Here is a 20,139-nt window from a genome sequence, read left to right on the forward strand (position 1 = left end):
TAAAACCCGTCATTTCTAGACTGCCGGAAGAACTAAATGAAGTTTATCTTCTGTTCAATGAATGTTCATTTGATGATAGAATCCAGCAGGGCCAACGCATTGTTCACCCCCCTGAGAAAGGAGAGACTACTCCAGGTTCCATCCTCTCCTGCCACTAATTGTCAGCAGGGCTGGGGATCATGGGAACAGGAATCCAGCCTTGAAGGCGACGGGAAGGAGCTGTTCCTTTTCCTTTCCCTCAGAGGTGTCACCTACAAGCGTGATCCCACTGAATGAGCAGGCTCGGCTGAGTGCCAGGGACCTTGTCCACCCAACGTCTCCGTCCTTTGTCGCCCTTCCTGTCTCAGGAGACCTTCCCGCCAACGGGAACCCAACCTGGAGAGGCCTTGGGTGGGGGCCTTGGTTCCCCTCCAATGCCAAGGCTGATGGACAGCCACTTCCCCGGGAGGCTGTTAAAGGCTATCAAAAATAACCCAGAAAGACGGGGTGCCCCCACATCCACCTGGGGCGCATCCAGAAAGGATTTCACCGTCCATTAAGAATCCTCCTGTGGATTCCTGCCCAGGCCTTCTTCGCTGGGGCCCCCCTTGGACCTGGACTGGGGCTCTTGAGGAGGGGGACAATCCAGCTGCCCCTCACCAGAAGGAGCCCCGGGAACAGAAGGCAGCATTGCAGGCAAACTCTGCCCACAGCCAGGAGTTCCAGGTTGACTCAGCCTGCCATTCTCCAGAGATCCCTCAAAGGGGGCCCAGGCCAACTCCAAAGGCCCCGGGGAAGCCGGATCTGCGCCGAAGTGCGGGTGCTGTTCCAGGAAGGGGGACCCTCCCGCCTGTTGGCCCCCAAAGGGAGGAGAGGGGCGGGCAGGTCCCCTCCTGGCTGGTGCTGGAGGGCTGCGGAGAGGCCGGGCGGGGGCGTCGTCTTCGCGCGGCTGAGACCCGCTTTGCGCCCGCCGTGTCCTGCCTGCGTGTCAGGGAGTGCGGGCGCGCGCGCGCGGGTCCTTCCCGACGGCCACACGAGCCCCGCTCGCTCGCTCGCCCAAGTGGAAGAGGAGCCGCAGGCAGGTGGAGACGTGGCCGCCGGGTCGCCAGCGGAGCCCCTCGGCCAGCCCCCCGCCAGATCCGGCCGGCCCACCTGTTGCCTCCGCAGCTCTCGCCCCGCCAGCTGCTTTCAGGAGAACCGTCGGGGACGGCCGTGCTCCCGGCGGGCAGCCGTCCCGGGACCCCCGACCGGCCCCTCCGGCCAGGTAAGAGCAGCCTCCCCCCCCCCAAAAAGCCGCCGCGACTTTCGCTCCAGGTTTGTTTTTCCGTCCTGTCTGCCGACCCCACCACCACCCCACCACCCTGCGCCTCGGCGGGGACTTTCTCTGCTCCCCAAAAGTCTCCGATGTTTTTTCCTGACGCCTCGCGCCGAGTCTGGGACAAGGCGGGGGGAGAAATGCCAGCAAGCCTTGGACCCCCTCCCCGCCAGCCTTTGTTTAAAAGGAAGAGCGAAAAAGAGAGAGAAAAGGGGGAGAGCCACCTTCGCACCCCCGACCTCCCGTTTAGCCCCAGGTCTCCTGCTCCTTTCAGACACAACATTCCCCCCCACCACACACACACACACCGCAGCTAAAAGGTGTTTGCAAACAACAGCTGCAGCCTCCCAGCAAAGAGACCAAATCCAGCTTCCTTTGGACGGCTGTCCAGTGGGGGGAGGCAAGGGCTGCACCAGGAGGTTTCGAGGGCTCTGTAGATCACCCCTCCTCATCTCGAGAGAAGAATGGGGGGGCTTGACCCAGCCATGTCCCCCTCTTCCCCCATGGACCCATCTTTGAGTGGTGGTGGGGGCAGGTGGGTGTCTCCTCTCGCCAAGGCAACCCCCCCGTCTTTTGCATCTGAGCCCCGTTTTCACCCGAAGCTCCCCCTCTCGTGTGTCCTGCCTTCACACGTTTCCACCAGCATCTTATAACCTGTTGCCTGCCCTGATCCGTTCAAGATCCCTCTTGATCCATCCCCCACCTGGGATATCTCCAAGACCGATTCTCAAAACTATTGAAGAAAATGTGCAAACTGCAGAGAGGATACGGGGAGGGGGGAGAGGGGGCTGGACAGCTGCTTCCGTCTGGGAATCACCCAAAGGTCAGCCTCTGATTTTCCACCCCCCCAGACCTTTTCTATGTCCACCAACCGGCCCTGCGGTGGCCTGGCGGACGGACGCTTGTGTCCATCTTCAGCGCTGATGCCATATTTCTTTTCCAGAGGAGAGAGACGGAGTCCTGGGTCTTTTTCTGCCCTGATCCTAAAGCAGCCCTCAGGATGCCCGGCTTGATCAACTGGACAACCAGCACCCTCCTCCCTCTGGCCGCCTCGGAGGTCACCTCGTGCGTCAGTGGCTATGCCTTTGGGATGACCGCCTGCCTGTCCTACCGCAACTCGGAGAACCATCCTTTTGAAGGTCGGTAGGGTTGCCTCTCCCTCTTGAGTTTCACTCTTCTATTTTTTGCCTGAGTTAAGAGGGGTTGAGAACTGTCCCAGGTCCTGAAGAGTTACAGGAAGTTCTCGACTTGTGGCCGTTTGACCTTCAAAAAGTGACTTCTCACCACGGCAGCATCCTTGCAATCATCCGATCAGATTTCAGGCGCTTGGCAACTGGCACGTATTTACGATGGTTGCAGCATCCTGGGATCACAGGATCCCCCCTTCGCGACCTCCCCAGCCAGCTTCCAACAAGCAAAGTTATTGGGGAAGCAGGATTTGCTTAATGACGGCCTGATTCACTTTTTAAAAAAACCCCACTCCCTTTTTTACAACCCTGTAATCCCTTAATTCGGGGTAGAGTCAGAGCGACTGGATGGAGCTGAGCGTTTATTGGCTGGATGCCCTTCCTGATGCCTACGCAGAGTTCACAGCAGATTCCCCCCCCCCCCTTATATAATTCACTTAACTATCATGGCAAAAATGCTCGTAATCCGGGCACGCGTCACCAAACACCTGCCTTGCTTAGCCACAGAAATACTACCCTCAACTGTGGTCCTAAGTCAAAGGCTACCTGTATTTGGAGGGTGGCAACCACGACACCCCTTGGGCTTCCCTATTTCCCCCTGGGGTTGTCAAAGCAGAGGGGCCGAGGGATCGTCCCGAGTGGAGCTGTTTCTTTCAGTCGTTTTCCTCTCACCTGGGGAGGTTTTATTCCAGGCGCAGGCAGGTTTCGCCCTCTGAAAAACGGCCTTCCCTTCCCAGGCTTCTTCGTCTACCCCCTGGACGAATACACCACCGTGGTGGGCTTCGAGGCGGTGATTTCTCAGCGGGTGGTAACAGTGCAGATCAAAGACAAGGCAAGAATCGAGGAGAGCTGCTTCAGCGACGGGAGACCCCCGGATGAGGCGGGTGAGAGAAGAGGAGGGGAGGGGAGGGGGCAAAGTGATAACCCCAGGGAATAGACAGGCTGATATTCTATGTTCTGGAACCTTCAAGGTTGCAGGAGGGAGCAAAGCAAAACTGTCCCCTTAGAACTGGCCTCTCCAATCTTGGCAACTTTTAAGACTTGTGGACTTCAACTCCCAGAATTCCTTGCTGGCTGAGGAATTCTGGGAGTTGAAGTCCACCCGTCTTAAAGTTGCCATGCCTGAGAAAGAAAGATGCCGGGCAGCTCCTGGAAAGCCTTCAGTGAACCATAGAGGAGGCCTGCTAAGCAGACATCGGGCGCCTGAGCTTCCTTTCCTGCAGGCCATGTCGTTCTGGATGAAGACCTGGAGAGGATCGTCTTTGTGGCCAGCGTGGGCATCATTCCCCCTCAAGTGGACGTGTCCATCTGCATCAGCACGTCCTCTGAGCTCCAGACCCTCCCGACCGGGGCCGTCAGGGTCCTCCTTCCGGCCGTCTGCGCCCCCAGAGTGCCCCAGAAAGCCTCCGACCAGACCGGCAGCCTCTCTGGACACCACCCCTCCTTGTAAGCAGCCCTCCTGCCAGAGTTTGCTTCAAGATCCCCGCGGATTTTAGCCTCCTGGGTCGAGGCAGGAAAGGCCAGACTGCAGCTGCCATCTAACAAGGCTCTGAGCAGGGAATGCTCTTGTGGGAAGCTGTCATAATGGGGAAAGGGCACGTTAAATGCAGAAAGACAGGCGGAGAAATCCCAAATGCCCGGCTTTTGTTTGTAGAAATAAAACAAAATGGGGAATATTTTTAATGCGCTAGCAGCAGAATAGGACAAAAAAAAAAGGGCAAGTTATTAGGATACCAACCTTTAAAGAAGAGCACCTTGGAAGGACTGAAAAATTGGTGGGTTCAGCTGTGAACGTCCTGTTTTAGCTGGGTTTCTGCCGGACTCAAAAGCTCGCTGTGATTGCGGGGCCCTTGGAGCTCTCTGAGCTGGGTGGTTTCCTTGCAGACGTTTCATGACCCAACTAGGGAGTGTCATCAGTGCAAGGAGATTAGTGGGGTATGTCCCCACTCCCTGCTAGCACGGATGACATTCCCTAGTTGGGTCATGAAACGTCTGCAAGGAAACCACCCAGCTCAGAGAGCACCCGGGACCCCACCGCTCTTCTCCCACCCTGACCCACCGTCCTCTCTTCAGGAAGGACGGGCACTGCAGTGGGGGCCTTTCTCCAGAGCAAGCAAGGAAATTTTGCCTGGCGCATCTCCTGGAAGCCGAGACCACCAACCCTGTGGAGTACGAGTTCAGCTTCTCCCTGGAGATCCGAGGGCCGTGTTTATTGGCAGGTCAGCTGGGATATCAAAGGAAAGGGGGGCCGGCCAAGGGGGGGGGGGAGATAAGGGGCAGGAGGAACATCAGATCTCTGGTCCTGCTTGGGGCCACTTATTCTTTGGGCTGGTCAGTTGGCCACGGAAGGGCCTCTCTTAAGCCATGCCTGGTGGAGGGGAGCACTGGCGGCTCTGGTCCAGCAGCCTGTCCACCCTAGGGTCAACCAACCCGTGGCCCAGAAGATGCCCTTCAGAGGGCCCACTGCCCTCAGTTAAGATCTGCAGGCCCACTGAAGGGTCCAGAGAGCTCTCCGAGGTGCTGATGTAGGCAGACCTCATACAGGGAGTCTGTGAATCACAACTGTTCATTTAGGGACCGTTCCAAGGTACGGCGGCACTGAGAAAAGGCGCTTACAACCATTTTTCACACTTAACGACCATGGCAACAACTCCCTGGTAACGTGATCAAAATTCGGCAGCTTGGCCACTGACTCATATTTATGACAGTTGCAAAAGGGCCACGTGACAGGCACAGTCCATGGGGGGCAGCCAGCTTCACTTCAGAGCCATGTGACTCCGTTTCAGCAATTGTGGTGATTGGGGCAAGAAAGGTCGTAAAATGGGGCAAAGCTCACTTAAGAAACGCCTCACTTAGACCCCCCCCTCAAAACAGGAGTGGAAAGCCCCACGCACGAGATCCGAGCGGACGCCGACCCTTCGGCCCGGTCGGCCAGGAGCATCACCATCCGCCTGGCCCACAGGCACACCTTCGACCGTCCGGTGGAGATCCTGATCCACCCCAGTGGTAGGTGAGAAGCCTCTGAGGCTCCTTGGCCTGGACGGGGAAGAAGGGGAACCAGGGCCGCTCCAAGTTGGGGCTCCTCCATCGCTGGAGGTCTTCCAGAAGGCAATGGAGAGCCTCTTGACCGGGACGGTGTAAGCCCTCCTGGGTCCCTTCTGTATGGAAGGGTCTGACTAGAAGACCTCCCGGGTCCCTCCCGTTTTCTGAGACCCGTCCTTGACAATCTGATCTCTGGGCAGGGATGCCTGTGTGGGTTTGTGTGGTTGTTGGGCTGGCTGCAAATCGCAACGGAGTCCAAGTGAGGGCCAAAAACCGTGGCTTCCTTTGAAAGGGGCAAAGCTTTGCCCTTGGAAGGAATCGGTGGGTCAAAGCAGCAGACTTCCGGAGAGATCTGCGCGTCCCTCCTTTGATTATCCCCTTGTCGTTTCCCCCCGCTCCCCTTTGTTTCCCAGAGCCCCACATGCCCCACGTCCTGATGGAGGAGGGGGACATGGCCCCTGCCCAGTACGAGCAGCACCTGAGGGGGCGGAGTGACTTCATCAAAGGCACCAAGAAGGACCCCAGCCCCGAGAAAAAGGTGGGCAGGGGGAGGGGTGTGGGGGTTTTGCCAAAGGAGCTGGGACCTGGGGGGCAAAGACCCCCTTTCTATTCCTTTAAGTCCCCATACCCTCCCCCGGATTCTGCCAGAAGTCCCCGGGTCCCCACCCCTCCTTAAAGCGGGGCCATCCATTCAGACATGCGCCTTGGACACCCAGTGGGTGGGCATCCGGCTTCACAGACAATCCTTGACCTACAACCGCAATTAGGACTGAAAGTCTCTGGAGCTGAAGAAGCTTCCTGGACGAGAAGCGAAAGGCCTTAAAAAAAAAAAAAAACCCAACCCAAGAAAAGCCTCTGGGGGAAAAAAGCCCCTTTAGGACTTTGCTTTAGATCCGCCTCCCACCTGCCTGCTCCCCCTTGTCCGATTCCGCACAGGCCCCCCCTCCTGCCGCCCCTGGGTCCCTTGCCTGCCCCACGGAGAGCTCTCCCTCCAGCAACGTCTCTCCAGGGGGCCGGCAGCCTGGGGGTGTGTGTCTCAAAATGCCTTTGAGCTTGGCCTCCCTCCTCGGTCCTGTCAGACGGAAATCATCCGCAAGAGGCTTCACAAGGACATCCCTCACCACCCGGTGATCATGCTGAACTTCTGCCCGGACCTGAAGACGGTGCAGCCGAACCTCCGGAAGACCCATGGCGAGTTCATATTCCTGGTGGACCGCAGCCAAAGTATGGCCGGCACAAGCATCGCCCGGGTGAAGGTAGGTTGGCTACGCTGCGGGGGCCCTGGGTGGAGGGGAGGGCTTGGAGGCAGAGAGGGAAAGAGGGCTCGGGGTTCAGGTCCCCTTTCACCCAACGCACGGGGCGAGGAGGCCAGACACCCTTTGGACTTGAGAAGCGGTGCTGCACAACCTCAACAGCTTGAAGAGGGGTGGACTTCAACTCCCAGAATTCCCCAGCCAGCCACGCTCATGTTTTTCCTCCAGAGTGGAGAGGTTGGAGAGAAAGGGATCATGGCGGCTGGGGAATCCTATGAGTTGAAGCCCACCCATCTTTAAGCCTCCAGGGTTGTGCAACGTTGCTCTGCTCTGCACTGCGGTCGAAAGGAGAGTTAGACACACACACACACACACAACCTTTTAGTGTGCAGACTGCACAACAAGGATAGGAAGCAAACAAACAAACAAACAAAACCGGCAACTACAAACCCTCGAAACGGTGTGACTTCATGGCCTGCCTGCCTGGAATGCAAAGCGCCCTGACATTGACAGGAAGAAATGGGCAGGTTTGGCGGCCTCTCAGCCAGGTCTGCCTTCCCTGAGCTGGGAAGCTGCCTGCGCCAAAAGCTTGCGGTGTTTCTCAAGAGGTGACTCATCGTTCATTAATCCAGCTTTGAAAGTCACCAATGCCAAAGGCTGTGGGAAGAGGGTGGGGGAGGACAAGGACCGTGGGGGGCCCGGGTGCTCTCCAATCTTGGCTGATTCCTTGCAGACGTTTCACGGGCCGACTAGGGAATGTCATCAGTGCAGCCTGTGGGCAGAGTGCCCTTTCACCCCCTCCTTCCCCGAGGACTCCCTGCTGGAACTGGGCGCTGCTTGGCCCTCCGTTTCCTGGAGCGCGAAAGGCCTCGGATCCACCGTTGCGACCCCTGACTTCGCCTCTCTCTTGCTTTCGCAGGACGCCCTGGTGGTCATCCTGAAGAGCCTCGTGCCGGGTTGCCTCTTCAACCTCATTGGCTTCGGATCCACCTTCAAGGCCGCCTTCCCTGCCAGTCAGGCCTACTCGGAGGTGAAGGGAGGCGCTCTTGTGCCCCCCGCTCCCGATGCTTCTCTTGCAACCCCCCGTTGATGCAGCTGGTTGACCAAGAGGGTGGCAAGGGCGGCTCCCGGCTCGCTCAGCGGGTGCTTCAGTGTGGGGCACAAGCCTCCAGACGAGCTAATTCAGGGATCAGAGCCAACGGAGCTCCCCTGAGCTAGAGGGGCTGTGGTGACCACCAAGGCCCAGCCAGTCCTTCATCCTCGCCAGTGTGTGTGTGTGTGTGGGGGGGGGATGTTTGCCCAGGTATCCAGGCCCCTCCTTCCTCGGTGTGTCCAGAGCCCCTTCTCTGCTTTTCCTGCAGGAGAACCTGGCGGGGGCCTGCGAGAGCATCAAGAAGATCCGGGCGGACATGGGCAGCGCCAACCTGCTGTCGCCTCTGAAGTGGGTCATCCGGCAGCCCATCCACCGGGGCCACCCCCGCCTGCTCTTCCTCCTGACGGACGGGGCGGTGGGGAACACCGGCAAAGTGCTGGGGCTGCTACGAAGCCACGCCTCCTCCACCAGGTGGGCCTCAAGAGGGGCTGACCTGACCGGGGGCTGGACGGGCGGGCGGGCAGTCCTTCCCTCTCCGCCCTTGCAAGGGGGCAGCCAGGGCAAGGCCCTTCCCAGCGAAAGGAAACGGGGTTGACCTCTTAGCCCATAAAGACAAGGAAGTTCTGGAGTTTTGGCAAAGGGGCCGTTTTTTCCAGCGAAGTTTCTCCTGTTGAATCGGTGGGCAAAGTTTGCAGAAAAACCAGCCTGACAAGTGGCCCTCCAGCCTCCCGTAATCCCTGGGGGCTTCCAGGTGGTTCTCCTTGCCCAGCTGCTCCTCTCCTCCCCCTGCTGCAGGTGCTACACTTTCGGCATCGGTAAGAACGCCTGCCGGAGGCTGCTGAAGGGCCTGGCCGCCGTAACCAAAGGAAGCGCCGAATTCCTGGCTGAAGGGGAGCGGGTGCAGCCAAAGGTGGGCCCCCCCTTGGACTGCTGCAGGGTTTTTTGTTTGTTTGTTTTTGTCAATTGCTTACAAGATAATAGGTATAAGTATAGTACATAGTTATGAATACATGGATACATATAAGAAAAATAAAAAAATATATGAAAGAAACAACAGGACAGGGACGGTAGGCACGTTGGTGCGCTTATGCACGCCCCCTACAGGCCTCTTAGGAAAGGGGTGAGGTCAATAGTAGACAGTCTAAGGTTAAAAGTTTTTGGGGTTTGGGGAAGAAACCACAGAGTCAGGTAGAGTATTCCAGGCATTGACCACTCTGTGGCTGAAGTCGTATTTCCTGCAATCCAGTTTGGTGCTGTTTACCTTGAGTTTGTATCTATTGTGTGCTCTTGTGTTGTTATGGTTGAAGCTAGTTAGTAGTGTGATATTACTAGAGAAAAAGCTACGTAGGATTAGGTTAACAACTCTTAACGCCTTTTTGGCTATGTAGTTACAGTGGGCTCTAGCACTTAGGTCATTAGAGATGAGTCCTCCAAGGTCCTTGACAGAGTTTGGATCATCAACAAGGTCTTGACTATTCAGCCTGTATTTTATTTTCTGCTTTTTTTTTGCCAATATGTAGGACAGAGCATTTATTTGTTGAGATTTGAAATTGCCATTTGTTTGACCATTCTGACACATAGTCAAGGTCTTTTTGAAGGGTAGCAGTATTGTCTGTGGTGTTGAATAGCTTTACACCATCAGTTAATAATAATAATAATAATAATAATAATAATAATAATAATAATAATAATAATAATAATAATAATAATAATAGCAGCTTTACATCATCAGTGAATCAGTTGAGGCTGTTCAGGGGAGAAAGCCCCCCTGCGTTTGAAAAAACCATTCCCCTTCCATCTTGTTTCTCTTTTAAAGGAATGGCTTTCTATTTTAATCCCAGGATGAAGGTGAATTTGATGCAGTTCTTATCAAAGAGGAGGAGGAGGAGGAAAAAGGAAGGGAAGGGAAGGGGAGGAAGAGAAAGAAGGAAAGAGAGAGTGAGAGAGAGAGAGAGAGAGAGGGTCAGGAGGCTTCCTAAGACGCGTGAAGAACAGTTGCAGGAATTGGGGATGGCTACCCTAATGAAGAGAAGGACCAGGGGTGACATGACGGCACCTTCCAATATTTGAGAGGAGGCAGTGGACGCATTCTCCAAAGCCCCAGAAGGCAAATGCATTTCTCTTGATTCCTCTGTTTCATAACCTGCCTTCCCTCCATGGCCCCAAGGCAGCAAACAAAAGGATTTTTCCTCCCGTTTATCTCCACCACAAGGACCTGGGTGAGGTGGCCTGGGCTAAGGAAGAAAAACGAGCGAGCTCCGGGGATCCTCTGCAGCAGAATACTTTGATCAATCAGAGCGAGCTGGATAAAAGCTTGCCGGATAAAAATCGAACTCCCTCAAGGACTATCAAAGATGGATGTGGGCTGAGCCTCTCGCTACAAGCCCTGAGCTCTTTCCATCTCCCCTTCTGCAAAAGGAGGGGGTGGGAGAATGAAAGGAACACCCCCCCCCCAATAATGATATACGGTTCTTGCTTGGCTCCAGAATCTGTGAGGTAAAAGACGGGCATCGGCAGACAGAGAGAGAGGGAGGGAGAGATGGCATGGTTGAAGGTCAGAAAATGCCAGCTCCTTGCACAGAAGGTGTTGATGAGTTTTGTCAGAAACATCATGGGCGAAGGGAGGGCAGAACTGTACAGCTGGAGGGTTGCAACGGCTGGGAACTACAAAAGCAGGAAGGACTCTCTCTTTTGAAGAAGAGCCGCGTTGGGAAACCTGCCACAAGAGCCCGTCAGACGTCAGGAACATCTAAAGGCATTTCATTCTCCTCGGGGTCTCAGGCGCCACCTTCCCCAGGTCTCAGGGAGATCGTGAAGGGGAGGGGAGAAGGTGGTCAGCCTTGCAAAATTCTGCTGCTTGTATCATTATAATAAAAGCAATAGAATAACAGAGTTGGAAGGGACCACGGAGGTCTTCTAGTCCAGCCCCTGCACAAATGGCTGTCCAGGCTCTTCTTCAAAACCTCCCGTGCTGGAGCACCGGCCGTTTCTGGAGGCAAGTTGTTTGCTGTCCGGAAATTCCTCCTTCATTCCAGGTTGCTCCTCTCCTGGATGAGTTTCCATCCGTTGCTTCTGGTGCTTTGGAGAATGGGGGGATCCCCTCCCCCAATATTGGAGCAGTGCTATCCTGTTGCCCCTGGGTCTCTTTTGCACTAGACGAGACGCCCCCAGTTCCAGCAACCGTTCTTCCTACGATTTAGCCTCCAGCCCCTTAATCCCCTTCACTGCCCTTCCCTGCCCTCTTTCCAGAGTCTCCACATCTTTTTTATATTGCGGAGACCGAAACTGGGGGCCGCACTCCAAGTGGGGTCTTGTGGAGGGGTCAGAACAGGTGGGTTTCCTTTGGGGGTTACATGAATTGGGGGTTACTGTGATCAGGACTCCGCTGGCCGTCGTGTGACCTGAAAATGTCCTTTTTTTCCTCCGGGGTTTAGATGATCAAGTCCCTGAAGGCGGCCATGGCTCCCGTGGTGAGCGATGTCTCCGTAGACTGGGTGTTTCCCGAAACAAGCGAAGTCCTGATTTCGCCCATCAACGCCAGCTGCCTTTTCCCAGGAGACCGTCTGGTGGCCTACAGCGTGGTGTGCGACACGTCCCCGTACGTCTCTCACCCCCAGCTGGTGAGTGGCCGCCACTGACTGGCGCCTGCTGACCTTGGTGCCCCTGCTTGGTCATCTGGGCTTGGTGGCCCTTCAGGCCCAGGGTGCCTTGACACACAGAGCATGCATGAAGCGGCACTGAATGACCGTGTCCCCTGGCTTTCTACCACGGAACCACCGGCCTGGAAGCCCACGAATGCCTGCCCACGTGTCCTTCTCTCCCCAGGACAAAAGGCGCCGGTACAGCATGCTGCATTCGCAAGAATCGGGAAGTTCCGTTTTCTTCCACTCCCAAGAAGAAGGAGGAGGAGGAGGAGGACTGGAGAACTGGGAGATTACCAAAGATCCCCCCGAAAGTGGATTTCCTTCGGAGAGGAGCAGTGGAGACATGGGAAGCGAATCGGATATAGATTCAGGTGGGTTTGGACAGGCTCGGCTGCTGACTGTCTTCTAGAATTGTCAACATTTTTACCCATTTATTCCTTTGCTGTATTTTTTTTTTTTTACTAAACTGGAGAATGTTGAACTTATGGGAAGATAAGAACGTGGATAATTTGTGCAACTTTTAAGGACAAGAGGAGGCTGTTGGCATAAACATCAGGGAGGCAAATTTTATTGTCTTTACATGCTAGATCTCCTGCTCTTCACGGACTCCCAAACCCGCCCAGGGTTGTTAGCAAGTCCCTCCGGATGCCTAAAGCCAAGCCTGGCTTGTTCAGTTTTTGGATGCTTGTTGTTTAGTTGCGTCCACGGAGGCCTTGTGTTTTCTCAGGCACTGACCCCATAATGGTGTCCCAGCGAAGGACCTACAGCACCACCCAGGCTGCCGACTGGGAGCCCCCCCAGAAGCTCCCCACGGCCAGCGACTCCAGCTCCGTCCCAGTGCCAAATCCTCTCCGGAAAGTCCACCTGCAGGACCTCAGCCGGATCACTTTGGACGCTCAGCCCTGGCAGGTGGAGCTTCAGGTGAGGGTCCCGGATGCCTCGACCTCAAGGATGGCTCTTTAGGGCAGATTCAGCAGGGGGTTGGACTAGAAGACCTCCAAGGTCCCTTCCAACTAGGTTATTCTGTATTCTGAGATCCATACTCAGAATAAGGAGGAATCTCTTGACAGGCAGAACAATTGATCCAGAAGTCGCGGGTGCCCCATCCCTGGAGGTTTTCAAGAAGAGGCTGGACAGCCGTTTGTCCAGAATGGCAGAGGGTCTTCTGGTTGAGCGGGGTGGGGAGGACCTCCAGGGACCCTTCCAGCTCCGTTACTCCATTATTCTTTTCCTGGACGCACAAGTGTGCGTGCAATTCTTCTGCAGGAAGAAGTGGCCCTGCGCTGAGGTAGCAATGGGTCGGGTGTGCAGCCTGTGCCTAGGAGGTGGGAGTGTTTCATCGGACCATCTTCCCCGTCCTTCCCAAACAGGAGAATAGCCTCCAAGGGAATTTAGCAGGGAGGCTGTAGGCCCAGAGAGCAGCAGAAACCAAGCAGCCCCTCCCAGGCGATTCCCCGGCACCGTCGGGCAGAAGCAGAGAGGCGTGCAAGGGAGGAACGACCCCACCACTTTTGGGCCCCCTGAGAGGTGCCGGTGTGAGGGGGATCGATGCTCTCTCTGGGATTGGTGGGGGCAGTGCCCCCCCCCCCCGCTGGTTTGTTGCTCTGCCCCCCAGATCCCTTCGGCTCGGAGGTGCCTGTCGCATCCCAAGGGCAGCCGTGGCAGGATCCGTGTGTGCGCTGGCGCCGTTGTTGCTTCCTCACCTGACGTTTACCCTGGAGTGGGAAGCGGCCCAGGGCAAAGCCGTGTGTCCTCTGCCCTGGGCGGGGGGGCATTTCAGGTGGTCCTCCACTCACGTCTCTGTTGCCAAGCGGGGTGGCTGCAAAGTGGGCTTGGCCACTGCTGTTAAGTGAGACGCTTCACTTGTCAAGTTAGTCACACGGCCATGAAGGAAGTCCGACTTCCCCATTAACTTCGCAAAGGGGGCATCACGGGACCCTGCAACCGTCATGAGTCAGTTGCCAAAGGTCTGGATTTTGATCAGGTGACCCTGGGGCGCTGCAACTGTCGCAAGGGTGAAAAACGGTCGTAAGTCACTCTTTTCAGTGCTCCGAACAGTCGCTGCACGGCCTGTTGTAAGCCGAGGACTCCCAGTACAGGGCGGGCCCTGGTTTTGGGGACTGTGTCTCAGGAGCGCATTTGCTGAGTCACGCGTGTGCGTCTCCTCCTCCTCCTCCTCTCCCCTCAAATGTCTCCCTCTGATCAGCCCCTCACAGCCAGCCCCACCCCAACCCCGAAGAAGATCCGAGGAGTCAGCGCACAGCGGCCGTCTCTGCTCCAGGACCTGCGGCAGATGCACTGGGGCCCCACGCAGGCGGGGGCAGGATCCAGGGGCCCCCAAGACGCCAGCGCCCTTTCGGGACACATGTCCTCGGACAGCCGAAGCCCTGGAGAACTGGGTAAGCTGCGAGGGGGGCTTGCGTTGACTCTCGGATGATGCTCTCTGAGCTGGGCGGTCAGCTTGTAGACCCAACAAGGTGACCCAACAAGGCAACCACAAGGCCTCTCGTGTTGGGTGGCTTTGGGGGCGCACGCATTCACACGCACCCACAGAGAGAGGGAACCGAGCCCTTTGCAAAGGGAGCATCCCATAAGTTGAGTTCTTCTTTGTGTTGCGTGCAACAACCCTGCAGGTTTCCTCCAAGTTCTCATTCTGCAAAATTGCCTTCCAAATTTCTTGCAGAGGAGAGGAGAATTTGGGGGAGGGGGATCAGAGCCATCTGGCTGTTTTAGGGGAGGTCTTGCTTCCTCTGGTAAGGCTCTCCAGAGAGGGACAAGGACCCCCTGCCCAGAAAGCAGGTTAGATAACCCCATGTGGCTTAAGGATTCCCACCACGGGTGACCATCTGACGTTCCTTGCAGAGTCTGCCCAACATCCTTCCTTCAACTTTGAAACAGAGTCCACCTCGGATTGGGACCTTCCTGATCCAGAACTGGGTTCCTCGGCTGGTGGTGGCTGGAGGGGGTCTCGAAGGTCGCTCTGCAAGGCCCTGGTGAAGGGGCTCCAGAGTGGCGAACCGGTCAAGTGGGAGATAACCTTCGACCTCGGCCCCCTCTTCCAAAGCAGAGAAGAAGGCAAGGGCCAGGAGGAAGAAGAAGACATCTGGAATGAGACTTTCCACCACCTGGCTGCCAAGTCCATCGTCCAGGACTTCGAGCAGCTGGCCGAGAGGGAGTTTGAGATCGAGCATGGTATTTGGGCACCCCTGGATCCAATTCTGGTCTTCTTTAGTCGGCCCCCATGATCAGTCCGTCGCTGGTTTCTCAGCTGCCCCTTCCTCTGGGGAGACTTTTCCAGAGGGAGCGGTTGGAATTGCCCTACATATATTCTTTTCTGACGAGATTGGGTTATTTTCTCCAGAAAAAGGCGGATTTCTTTCTTGCCCAGAATTGGAACAAGACTCAATTGGTCACTGAGCATCTGCAAGGCAAACTCCACACTGCTGTTAAATTCATGCCTGGGCGTTGAATGCAAAGCAGGGGACTCTAGTCTGTAAATGGGTCTGGGGTCTTAAGTCCCCCAGCTGTGATGGACCAGAAAAGGATTTTAAAAACCTGCATTTTCCACCTGGTGTTTGGAGAAGGTTTTGAGCAGCAAAAAGGACGGGAGTTAGAAAGAGGTGTGAATATTAACTGAATCCAACTAATATGACATTTTTCTGACATTTTGGGTCCCTCTGTCTACAGGGTCCGGACGGCGGTACCAAGCCAACGCAGTGCACACCAGCAAATCTTGCAACGTGATCAGCAAATTCACGGTGTTTGTGCCAGTTGACCTGAGCAGCAACGACTATTTGCCAACCATTGTTAAATATCCCAATACAGGTGAGGCTCAAAGCGCTTGTGAAGATACTGTGTTGGCATTCAAAACCTAGTCTCAATTCCCCAGCCAGCATGGCCCAATCAAAGATCATACAATCAGGTGTGCCTCACTTAACAACCACCAGGAAACTCTGGTCGTAAGTCAAGGACCCAGGTCATTTTTTCTCTCCTTGGGCCGGATTGTTATCCCTTGAAGGAGTCGGGTGTTCATTGCTCCAGAATATTCCCTTGAATGAAAGGAGGTCCTGGATCCTCTGAGCCTCCCCCCCAATCTTCTCTTCAGGTCTGCTGATGAAACCCTCTAGCCAACGGAGCTCCGGGTTTGAGAGCCGACGGCACCGAGGACTCTCGACTAGCTGGGGGCGGATTCATGACGGAGCAGACGGTGGGCTGCCCAACGCAAGTAAGATTGTAGCTGGAGCTCTTTTTCCACCCTGGTCAAGGACCCCCTGGACATCTCTGAGGTCCTTTATGTCCCCTTGTCCTTAAACAGAGGCACAGACCCCCACACCAGCCATGGAAACCTTCATCCTTTATCCTGAGAGGGAACAGGTCCAGTGCTCAGCAATCCCGCCACTTGGCTGCCAGATCAAACCATCCATGCTTTAGTTTTTCTCCTTAATTTCCAGAAAAAAAGGGTCCCCTCCTTACGTTCCTTGATTTTCTTCCTGCAACAAACCCGTTGAAGGAAGGGTTCCAACTTCCAAACTTAAATTAGCTCCAGGGGCCAAAGACCAGGACTCCGCACCTTTTCCAGCCAACCAGTTTTATTCCGAGTTAGGCTGCGCACCAAAGCACCAGGAGCCTTCTGATTTGGGGATGCCGTTTTCCCATTGTCTCCTTCTGGCTCACTTTCTTCCTCAGGGGGGAATTGCCACAGTTTTCCAGATTGGGGGGGGGGGGAGAGCGGGGGAAGCATTTATTCCTTTGGTCTGCTCAGCTCAGGGCCATTGTCTTTGGTCGACAAGTCTTAAAGTGGCCAGGTGTGGCGGAGAGCCCTACTCTAATTTACACGCTCCATCGTTGCTAACGTTCACCTGTCTTTACAGGGTCACTACGTAGCCCATCCGTTTCCTCTCAAAAGTCCATCGAAAATTTCTTTGGTGCCAGGTAAAATTTGCTTTTGTCCACGACTCTCTGAAAGTGCTTGCTGTTTACTCAGATGCAAACTTTTTAGAAAAATTTCTCAGGAATTCTTCTTAAAATTTGATATGAAGTGCTACTAGATTCCTAACAATAAATAGGGTTTATTGCCCTCTCTGAACCGTCTAAAGATTACATTTCCCATGTTTTGATGAACTAAAACTTAACTCAAAATTGGTTATAGGGGGAAATGGGTCTGGCTGTGTAATTGCTTTTTTCCTCATCCAGGCTGACGTTTAACAAAACCAGACTCCTGACCAAGGCTGCCCGAGGCTTCATGGGCAAGTTTCCTGCCAAAAGCAACGAGATCAATGAAAATGTTGATTACCTGCCACTGGTGAGCGTGCTGGGTGGGGAGAAAATTTAGCTCCTATCCTCCAAACTTTCTTCTCTCTTGATCTAAACAAGAAGGTGGAGGATAAAAATTGCATGTAAATTTATTTCTGTTGCATTCCCAGGACTGGGGTCTGAACCAAAACCAGCACTTCAAATTGGATACAGCACTTCACACCTTAATTCAGGGCTCTCCAAACTCGGCCACTTTAAGACTTGTGGACTTCAAACCCCAAAATTCTGAGAGTTGAAGTCCACAAGTCTTAAAGTGGCCGAGTTTGGAGAGGCCTGCCTTAATAATGCATGCAAAAATGCCTTGGGGATGGACCATTTCACTGCCCTGTCTTATCCAAAGTCTGAAGGCCAATGCTGCGCAAACTTCCATCCTAGTTTGTAGAAACCTGGTTCTCCATCAGGTCTTTGTTGGGGGGGCCTTCGAGCTTCTGCGGTGGGAGGTTGGCCCTGGTCACCGGGTGAGTCCCTTCACAAGAAAATCCACACCACAGAGGAACTACAGAGGAATGCTTTGAGATCCTCTAGCTGGGCTGGCTGAGGAAAACCTGGCTACAACGTTGAACTGGACGTGAGGGGGCCACGCCTCAGCGTTCTCTGCCCTTTTGAGAAGCTCATAATGCCTTAAGAGAGGAAAGGACTGTCTCACTGAGGTCCTCTCCTCCGCCTTCCTCCTCAGGTGTCTCTGCAGCTGGCCTGTGGCTCCTTCCTCTTGAACGAGGCTTTCTCGGAGGCCATCAACATCCCACTGGAGAAGCTCAGGTGGACCTCGCCGTTTGCTTGCCACCGCATGGACCTCAGCCCTTCCACCAGCTCCAGGAAAGCGGAAGGTCCGGAAGAAGCCCAGAGCGCAAGGGTTGCCGATGTTCCAGGGAGGCACCTCCACGAAGAGGCTGAGGAGGAGGAGGAGACCGCCCTGCGTGGGCCTCCAGAAAGCTCCTCCCGAGCCCCCAAGACGGAGACCAGCCTGTCCCCTCCCTCGATCACCATCCAGAGCTTCTCTACCCCAGAGAAGGCCCCATCCCCACCGGACAGCGGCCGAGGCTCGGAGACCGAGACCCCCAAAGTCCAGGCTTGGCTCTTAGATGTCGAGCTCCAGCAGCGAACAGAGCCAGAGGGGATGCTCTGGGCCACAGCGGTGGCCTTGGCGTGGCTGGAGCACAGCTCGGCCTCCTACTTCATTGAGTGGGAGCTGGTGGCCGCTAAGGCCAGCCGGTGGCTCGGGGAGCAGGACATCCCGGAAGGGCGAACCCTGCTGGCCCTCAAGACAGCTGCTCAACAGCTGTTCGTGCTGCTCCGGCACTGGAACGAAAACCTCCAGTTCAACTTGCTGTGTTACAACCCGAAGGATGTCTAGGAAGGCGGGGAGGAAGAGGGCAAGCAGAGACAGGCCGGCCGTCCTGGGCCCCAGCTCCATCCCTCTCCATCCAAGCTCCGGGTGATGCCAGGGGCTGCTCTGGGCGCCGGTGGACTGCAGCTCCCATCTTGGTTTGGGTTGCATGGCGCCTGGTGCATCCAGAGGGCGCCCGTTGGAGCAGGCTGCCTGGGAGGGGTCCGTGATGGCCCTGCCGCCCTCCCCTCCCCTCTTCCTCATGCCCTGCTATTCAGGTCTGGGCGTTGGGCATCCTTCCCTCTTGTGCTTCTGGGCATGCAAAGCCCCGGCAGTGGTCGTCTTCCCGGGGGTGTTGCCCTGGGAGGGAGGTCGCCGGATGAGTGGACCCCTCCAGGCTGGACTTCAGGGTTTTGGGGAAAGGTTTCTCCAAAGTTTTCCCCCGGAGATGCTGGCAGGGTTGGGGCAGACCCTGTGGAGCTGCTCCATTGGTTGCCCAGGGACGGGAAGAAGCACCCCAGATCTCAGAGGGGGAGGCGTAGCATTGCTATAATTGCTCTCTGGAGGCCCCTCCTTCACCAGGGGCCCCTCCCCATCCCTGCTGGGGGATCAGGCCTCATTATTCAGGCCCCGAAAGGCCAGCGGGGAGGCAGAGGAATCCAGCCAGGCCCCCCCCCCCCCTGACGTGGAAAACCTTCTTTGCAGACACTCTGCAGCCACCACAAGCTTTGCTGGCTCCGCTGTGTCCTCTTGCGTTCGCTCAGAACCCCCGTCTGTCCGTCCATCGGTCTTTCAGATGGAGCCAAGCTGCTAATTTCTCCAGTTCGAAAAAATGGGATTTGGGCTCTTAGATCTCCAAGGACTAGAACAATTGATCAGAAGAATTAACCTGTGGGAGGATTTGCTTCCAGACGTTGTGGGGGCTCCATCCCTGGAGGTCTTCAAGAAGAGACTGGACAGCCCCTGGTCTGGAATGCTAGAGGGTCTCCCGCTTGAGCAGGGGGCTGGACTAGAAGACCTCCCAGGTCCCTTCCAACTCTGTGATTCGGTGATTCTGGAATGCTACCTAAATCTTAATGACAGCAGCATCTGCTTGTCAAATTCGACATTATTACGGCTCTCACACTTTGTTTCTCCTGCAAGAATCCAAAGGAAAAAGAAAAGAAAAAAAAAAAAACCGGGACCAAGTGCTCGAGAGATTCCTTGATCTCCGGCTTCAGTCGTGCCCCGGGTGGCCTTCGGAAGGAAGGACCCAAGGAAGTGAGCAGCCAGGAGTTTCTTCCCTTTCATTTTCTTCTCTCTGCTGGTTTCTTAAGTTACTTTTTTTTTCATTTGTGGCTGCTTCCGTGATTTAATAAACCGTTGGGAAAGTGTGTGTGTCTGTGTGTTTGTTAAGCCCCCAGACACTCCCAAGAAAAACCTCTCTCTTTCTCTCTCCTTCCCTCCTTCCTTCTCTCTCTCTTGCTCTGCATTGCTGGCAAAGCCACTGGGAGGCGCTGATGGGCTCCAGTTGGGTTCCCAGTTGGGGAGGGGGCTTATTTCCTGTTGCTCAGGAAACAAGAGAGCAGCTCTGCGCTGAGCCCAGGATGCTCTACATTTCACTGCTCTCCCCCCCCACCCTTCTCAATCAACCCGATGGGAAATGTTTGTGGCGATGCGGAGGTCCTGCTGGTACCCAAAGCACTTTTTCCAAAGGGCAACTGGTTCCATTGCCCACCAGTCAGTCAGAACTGAAGAAGCTTCTTGGGTGAGAAGCGAAACCTTTTCAAGGAAAAAAAAAACACAAGAGAATCCAGTGACCTTTTAGAAAAAGCCCCTCCGGGAGTTCTGCCCAGTGCCCTCTGAATTTTGCAGCGGTGGTTTCTCTATATAAAAACGTCTGTTAGGGAAATGTGTTCCCTCCAGTGAATACCTGGATTACAAATCTTTTCCAAAAATGCATAATGTTCGGGAAAACTACAAGGGGGAAGAGGAGGAGGAGGAAAA

At 55.2% G+C, this 20,139-nt stretch overlaps 1 protein-coding gene across 2 annotated transcripts; it reads left to right on the forward strand.

Annotated features, from left to right (window-relative positions):
• Positions 1–401: 401 nt before the first annotated feature.
• VWA5B1 (von Willebrand factor A domain containing 5B1) lies at positions 402–19,528 on the forward strand. Of its 2 annotated transcripts, none has more exons than XM_087944532.1 (21): positions 402–1,243; positions 2,238–2,433; positions 3,219–3,365; positions 3,705–3,927; positions 4,555–4,700; positions 5,356–5,487; positions 5,937–6,061; positions 6,603–6,779; positions 7,696–7,806; positions 8,138–8,340; positions 8,665–8,779; positions 11,304–11,489; positions 11,695–11,884; positions 12,241–12,434; positions 13,720–13,912; positions 14,376–14,705; positions 15,201–15,338; positions 15,619–15,738; positions 16,385–16,445; positions 16,707–16,815; positions 17,503–19,528. In XM_087944532.1, the coding sequence occupies exons 2-21, from the start codon at positions 2,295–2,297 to the stop codon at positions 18,178–18,180; spliced, it is 3,717 nt and encodes a 1,238-aa protein (XP_087800658.1). In that variant the 5' UTR covers positions 402–1,243; positions 2,238–2,294; the 3' UTR covers positions 18,181–19,528. The 2 variants fall into 2 exon arrangements, with proteins under 2 accessions (XP_087800658.1, XP_087800657.1); XM_087944531.1 differs by having other exon boundaries at positions 520–1,243; positions 15,619–15,720.
• The last annotated feature ends 611 nt before the right edge of the window (positions 19,529–20,139 follow it).

Source organism: Notechis scutatus, chromosome 16 (assembly GCF_049901735.1).
Source record: "Notechis scutatus isolate UNSWTSFEM ecotype Mainland chromosome 16, rNotScu1.2, whole genome shotgun sequence".
Classification (NCBI taxonomy): Eukaryota; Metazoa; Chordata; class Lepidosauria; order Squamata; family Elapidae; genus Notechis; species Notechis scutatus.